Source organism: Leptopilina boulardi, unplaced genomic scaffold, assembly GCF_019393585.1.
Source record: "Leptopilina boulardi isolate dan_hultmark-lab unplaced genomic scaffold, ZJU_Lbou_2.1 LbouV2_212, whole genome shotgun sequence".
In the NCBI taxonomy this organism is placed as follows: Eukaryota; Metazoa; Arthropoda; class Insecta; order Hymenoptera; family Figitidae; genus Leptopilina; species Leptopilina boulardi.
The window spans coordinates 73,833-81,511 of NW_026137766.1; the positions used below are offsets into that span (position 1 = coordinate 73,833).

At 30.5% G+C, this 7,679-nt stretch overlaps 1 protein-coding gene across 1 annotated transcript; it reads right to left on the minus strand.

Annotated features, from left to right (window-relative positions):
- Positions 1-3,831: 3,831 nt before the first annotated feature.
- Positions 3,832-4,805, minus strand: LOC127278861 (uncharacterized). Its single transcript, XM_051300781.1, has 3 exons — positions 4,470-4,805; positions 4,285-4,373; positions 3,832-4,196 (listed from the first exon to the last, which is right to left on the minus strand). The coding sequence occupies exons 1-3, from the start codon at positions 4,607-4,609 to the stop codon at positions 3,832-3,834; spliced, it is 594 nt and encodes a 197-aa protein (XP_051156738.1). The 5' UTR covers positions 4,610-4,805.
- Positions 4,806-7,679: the final 2,874 nt, after the last annotated feature.

A 7,679-nucleotide genomic window follows, 5' to 3' on the forward strand; every position in this document is an offset into this window, starting at 1 on the left:
TTGTCATATCCTAACTATGCAAGATCATTTATCTAAATACTGCATAGCTGTTGCAATACCTGATATTTCTGCAACCACAATCGCTCATACTGTTGCAAAAGAATTATTTTCAGTATATGGAGCACCAAAAGTAATATTAACTGACAAAGGTACCTCATTTATAGGAAAGTTAATGTCTAAATTATCAAAATTATTTGAAGTACAACAAGTCACAACATCAGGTTATAGGCCTCAAACAAATGGATCTTTAGAACGAAGTCACGCTGTTTTAGCAGATTATATAAAACAATATGCTAAAGATTATGATGATTGGGATAGATTACTTCCTTTTGCTATGTTTGCATATAATACTTCAGTACATGAAGCTACTAATTTCACTCCATATGAGTTAGTTTTCGGTAAAATAGCCCGTACTCCTAGCTCATTTCCTGAACAAGAAAAACTAGAAACATATGGCTCATACTTATCAGAATTAATAACCAGATTAAATGAAATTCGAATCTTAGCAGCAAATAATTTAATAAATGCTAAATTAAAATCAAAAGAAAATTACGATAAACTAATGAAACCATTTTTAGGAAAAGTAGGAGATAAAGCTTATGTAATAAAAGAAGGAATGAAAAGAAAATTCGATCCTTGTTATCATGGTCCATACAGAATTGTGGCTATATTGGATAAAAATAATGTAATATTAATAAATGAAGATGGACAAAGGTTTCAAAAACATGTAAATAAATTAAAAATTGCTTATGAATAGGTTAATAACATAATTTTCCTGTTTTAGATGACTGAATCATTCCTATTCACTGCACCTCTACAAGGAGAATTAATTGGAGCTTTCATTTTCCCAAAAGGGGATATTTCATCAATTGCTTACCCTAAGGGAATTCTTGAGGAACTAACTGCCGAATATAATCTTAATAAACCCATTTATATTATAGAACCGGGCACAGGCCCTTCATATAAAAAACCCTGGCAAGTTAGGTGTACTGTGACAGACTCTAAAAATAATAATACTTTCATTGTATTAGGGGACGGATGTTGCAAAGTTAGAGACTCTGAGCATTCAGCAGCTCGAAAAATTCTAGAACATTTAAATAAGATTTACTACTTTAGTGAAGAAGAAAAACCAAAAATGATCACCAATTCGACATATGTAATGTCAAGACAAGAACCAACAATAATAAAATTAAAATTATATAAGTGGGAAAATTGCTGCGAACTTTGTTATTCAAAGGGACATTTAAAAGAGCAATGTCACGGCGTAATACGAAACAAACGTTTTCTAAATAATATACAAAAACCAGACGAAAACAACTATGACGAAATTGATGATTTTTGGGAATTGCCATCCCCTACAAAAAAGCATTAAATAGTATTTAATAATATGACAATTAAACAATAATCACTTTGATTATTGTATATGTAATAATTCCATAATAGTCATATTATTTAATTATCCTTATTATATAATAATCTTATGTCTAATTACATTATCATTATTAAAAATGTATGTTATCATAATATTTTATTAATTACTGATTAACATTTTAATAATTATATCATTAAATAACTATATAATCATAATAATATTAATACATATTCAAAAAAAAAAAAAATTTTTTATTCATTATTTATATAAAATAAATAATAATTATAATCATAAAATTAACAAAATATTTTGAAAATAAATAATTTATTGTACATAAGATAAAATAAATAATCAAAAAAAAAAAAATAATTAAAAGAAAGACGAAGGAAAAAGAAGGAAGGGGATTTGGCGGTCGCCTTCTTCCTTCCTCTTTATTTTAAAATTTTATTGTAAAAAAAAATATAACTAAAAATAAAAAAAAAAAATTTTTATTCCACAGATGGAGATTCCATTCCTAGGAATAATAAATGACGCCACAACATACATATCAATAGCATTTAAGCTATTAATATTCATTATATTAATAATAGTGCTGAAAAACCTATACTTTTGCTATAAGATTATAGCAATGAGAAGAAGAAGGAGAGAAAATCAACCAAACGCATAATAGACCAAGAAATATCAAACAATTTTGGCCTCAACACATTGAGGACAATGTGAAATCTAAGGAGGGAAGACAGTTATCAAAATCAGAAAAATCTTGAAGAATTTAAGACAATAAAATAACAAGAACAATGTGAGGCATCCTTTATAGACGTAGAACGACGCAGCAAAGGCAACGTAAAACAGCCTTAAAGCTTACGCATCGATCACATACATCGACCGGAGAGTGAAGCTATTCTCCAAGTGCGCATGTTGCACAGCGATGGCCGCCTGCTGGATGCATGCAAACCTTTAACAACACTGCCAATACCTCCAGCTTCTATTTCACATACGCCTATATAACACTCATCATTGAATAGCGGTAAAATAATTTGAATTTAAAATTTACACTGCTATTAAATGATGAAGAATAAATCATATATATATATTTTACCTATAATAAAATAATAAAAACAAAATTATTAATAAACTATACATATATCGTGCTTTATTATATTAACAATTGCAATTAATTAATAAATAAACAATAAAACAATGCAATTATGTATGAACATTTATATTGTTTATTATATGCGCTTGTTTGCATGAAAATATAACAAAGTAAATAAATAATAGAAGCATTATTAATTTTATTGTTTATTATGTTGAATTACATAATTAAAATATTACCATATTGTAATTAATAAAATAATAAGTTTGGTAATTTAAAGTAAAAGTGACAGTAAAGATTAAGATAGTAATAATGAATTGTTATTAAATATTCAACATTAATATAAATAAAATTAATAATAATAAACTAATTTTAGTTATCATATATATAACATTAGTTAACAAATTTATTTTAAAATAATTAAAACGCTTTAATTATAATAAAACTAAGTATAGCTTATTGAAATAAACTAATATAAAAATTTTAAACTAATAAACAATTATAAATAAATGCAAAATAAAGGCTTCGAGTTGAGCCTTGAGTATCAGGCAAGCATGAGAATGAGGGAGGGTACTCGATGCGCGGAGGAGTGGCGAGGCCCACGCCTCCCGCTAGCCGCCCGCGCGCTGGGTCCCACGCCTTCCTTCTCATGCCAAGCGACGGCCGAGTAGCTAGACTCGCCATCTTGTCGCACCGTGTATGGCTGCCATAGAGTACTCGCTGAACCTACCTCCGTGCGCATTCTAGTTCCCTAACACTAAAACGAATGTTTCGCGTTGGATTCATCGATTTAATCGATAGATCGATGGATCCAACACCTAATAATATTGTTCAAAATTCTATATGCCTAAAACTATATATTGAAAATTATAAATATTGAAATTATTAATACAGTAATTCTGTGTATATGTATATATTTTTGTATATGTGAATATGCATGTATTTCTACGCATACAACTATCTACGATTAAAATTTTTTTTATATCAATAATCAAATTGTTAGAATTATTATTATATTAATTACTTTAATTATTAAAAAGAACTTTTTTTTAGATAGATTTAAAAATCAAAATTTTATCATTTATTAAAATTTTATTAAATAATATATCAAAAGATAAAAAAAAATATAAGGGATAGAATAGAAAGATAAGGACGGTGAAATAAAATTTCAAAATTTTTATAAAAATTAAAATTTTTATTAAAACATTCACTCATTCACACTACAAAGTAAATTCATCCACACACACACATTCAAAATATAGAAGGATACAAAAAAAAAAAAAAAAAAAAAAAAAAAATATATTTTTTAATTGAATGTTAAATATAATTTTGAGAATTCACACACACACACTATAAAAAACATGTTTCACACACACAATGGAATTTTCAGAGGGTCTTCCTCTGTTTCTGGCCTTAGAAACCAGGAAGACCCTGAATGTAAGTCCGAGGACGAAGTGGACTGGATGGTCCCGGGAGCATCTTCAAAGGGCCTCCAGAAGGGCCCAGTTGAAGGGTCGCAACCTGGCACCTGTGGCTCAGCAACGTTGGGAACAGGTTGCTCCTCAACAACCATAATAGGTTGTTCTTCCCAAGATGGACCAGGTTGTTCTTCCCAAGATGGGCCAGGTTGCGGTTCCCAGGAAGGACCAGGCCGCGAGGATAAGGCATTTTCGGCTCCTTCCGTAAGCCAAACCATGGTTCGTGGCCTAATTTTAGGCCTCGCTTCACGATCTGTAACAAGAAACAAAATATATATATATAACAAAAATAAAAGAGAGAGAAGGAAAATATATGAGTAAACAAACGAGGGTGAACTTACTGGCTTCCAGAATTGCCTGAGCTTCCCTTGAAGAAGGCAAAGGAATTAGGCATTCACCACAGAAACAGCCGATAGGGCGACCAGAACGACTAAAAAAAAAAAAAAAAGGGAAAAATTATGCATATATAATAGTGACAGATTTTATATATAATAGAAGTAAAAGAACAAATTATATATATACTCACAAGAGAGAATTGAACATCGACGTCATAGTTCCTGCGTTCTCCCTTAATTCTTCTTTCAGCCCTTTCAGCTGCCTCAATCTTTCTTTCTTCAAGACGCCGTCCTTAACCACGCCTTTCCTTGGGCGACCTGGCCGCGACATGTCTTCCAGGACCTCAATCTCCTCGGCAGAATAGTACACCGACGCTGCTAGGCCTTGCAGCGTCAGGAAAAAGGTGGTGATGTTCGATTTACATTTCCTTTCAAACACTATAACAAAAAAAAATAGAAGATAATTGAAATAAACTGACACATGTAGCACTAAACAACAAAACACTGCTTCCAAATTCACTCACTATTTTCTGCTGCTGATTGTTGCTCCATTGCAATCACAAGTATACTGACGAGAATCACCAGCCTTCTACATCATAAAGGGATGAAAAATGCCGACCTAAACAATTCTAATGCACGCACACAACAAACAAGAGGTCATTAACTGTAACACGAAAGAAGAAATTCATACCTACCTCAAGAAGATAGCCATAACACTATGAATACATAAACACGCATCACAACATTGTAAATTCATTTTGATGTCATTTCACTATTCTTGTCTTCATATTAGCTACTACAGATAAGCTCAAGGGATATCAATGTCACAATGAATGTAGGTCAGTAAGCGTAAGGACTATAAAAGATAGTCTCAATTTCAAAAAAAATTCCAGTCTTATAATCATGTATTTGCGACAACTGGAAATAGTTTCATCGGGACGATGAAAAATCTAAGGGGGGGAGACTGTTACATCCCGGTAACAATTTTCCCTAATTTTTCTTATTCTTATCATTAAAATAAGACATTATATATAATTCTATAATAATTTTACAATACTTAAACTGTATGTCTTATTTTAATGTATTTATTTATGTATATATTGATAGGATAGAGTGTGGAAACGAAATTGATCTCAGAAGAGATATGACATTCGTTTTCACCATATAAGTTCAGAAAGTTGAAAAGCTAAAAATAGGATATATGTAAGCAAAATGTGTAGCAAGTTCGAGCTTGTTTGTTTATACGCGTGAAGAATGTGAAGGTTGTGAAGATCCAAGTGTAATATGATCTTCAAAAACCCATTGTCAGCATATAAAAGAGAGAATTCAGAAAGAAGAAGATTCAATGTCATACATGCGATGTAGATCATTACCATATAAGGAAAGTGATTCTATTTATAGATCACCCCTTCCCCAATAATATGACATTTCTCCCACTAATTAGCATAATCGACTAGTATATAAACAAGAGCTTTTTCCATAAAGCTTGTCAAAAGTTCCGGTGCAATCTCTAACATCGTAGAGCGACCCTTCAGTTTACTTTCGCCCTAATTATTGTATTCTTTCCTGATAGCCAATAGGTGCAAGTTAATTTGACTTTTCACTTAGAACATAGTTCTTTCCTGATAGCCAATAGGTGCAAGAGAAGCAAATTAACACTTAGAATCAATAATTTAATAGAAATAACTGTCGTATTTATAACTATAAATACTAAAGAAATCTTGCATTATCTCTTTTTCTAAATTTGTCAATTTAGTATATGTTGCTTCTCTTACACCTGCTATAAAATTCATTCCTGTCAAAGGTGCGAGTGACGAGAAATAACAATAAAGAACATTGCAATTCTTTAAATAGTTATAAAACAATTTAAGTCGTTAAAGTTACACAAGTGCAACCAAAACGAACTATTTCAAATCAAATCAAAACCAATTTATAACGACTAAGCTATAATCATCGATTTATCCGACTTCATTGCTAAAAGTAAGTAAACGAATTGTAAACTTGTATCATTATTGTATAATCATTACTATATAATTATTATTTAATCAATAAATGTTATAAAAGGGAATATTTGACTTGTTATTGTAACGCAAAACCCGTAGTTTTGACAAGTGACCACGATCCTACATAAAAATAAATATCAGGCTTTACCAACCTGATTAATCAGCCTTATTACATTCAAGTAAATAAAATTAATTTTTATTTAAAACCACGCCTAGTTCGGAACGTAACAGGAAAGCTGAGGTTTTTTCCGATGAGCTATGTAAATATGAAAATGGGACAACAATAATTTTGTGAGTAACAGAATATTAAAGTAGGCGGTGCCGATAAGGGTGCCGTTAAGGGTAACATTGTCATTTTCAAATCTGTATAACTATGACAAAAATTAATGGATTTTAATTTATCTATAATGAATTTTATTGCATTTTTCACGTACTTTTCAAAAATGTATACAAAATTTAAAAAAAAAAATTTTTGACCCCTTTTTTTTCAAAATCAACCCTTATTTTTCGATTTTCACCCCTTCGGGAATTTTTTTTTGTTTTTTTTTTATTTTCATTGGAAAGCTGAGGTTTTTCCCATGAGCTATGTAAATATGAAAATGGGACAACAATAATTTTGTGAGAAACATAATATTAAATTAGGCGGTGCCTATCTAAATCCTCAAAGATGATTTCCAGGTACACCCCTTATCGGCACCGCCTACTTTAATATTCTGTTACTCACAAAATTATTGTTGTCCCATTTTCATATTTACATAGCTCATCGGAAAAAACCTCAGCTTTCCAATGAAAATAAAAAAAAAAAAATACCCGAAGGGGTGAAAATCGAAAAATAAGGGTTGATTTTGAAAAAAAAGGGGTTAAAATTTTTTTTTTTAAATTTCGTAAACATTTTTGAAAAGTACGTGAAAAATGCAATAAAATTCATTATAGATAAATTAAAATCCATTAACTTTTGTCATAGTTATACGGATTTGAAAATGACAATGTTACCCTTAACGTCAAAACTTCAACCCCCTCTACTTTCTACAAATATTTTTTTAATGAGTTTATATTTTAGGGATTTATTACTATCATATAGGACAACAATTTACCAAAGTATGAAGCCAATCCCAGAACATTGACTTTTTGGGCTGGGGCGATTGAAAAAGAATCTCTCATATATATATATATATACCAAAATTAGAACTAAAGCTAGAATATATTTCACCCATAACAAGGAAACTAAATCCACACAGAATAAACGGAGAAAAAGATAAATTAGACCCGTATTGGGGAAAAATGGAAACGGACGAAAAACTAAAAGAACTGGAAAAAGAATTGAAAACACAAAGCCTACACACTAGGACAATTAGAACACAATTATTATTTGAATTATATATTAGCAGTGTGCATTAC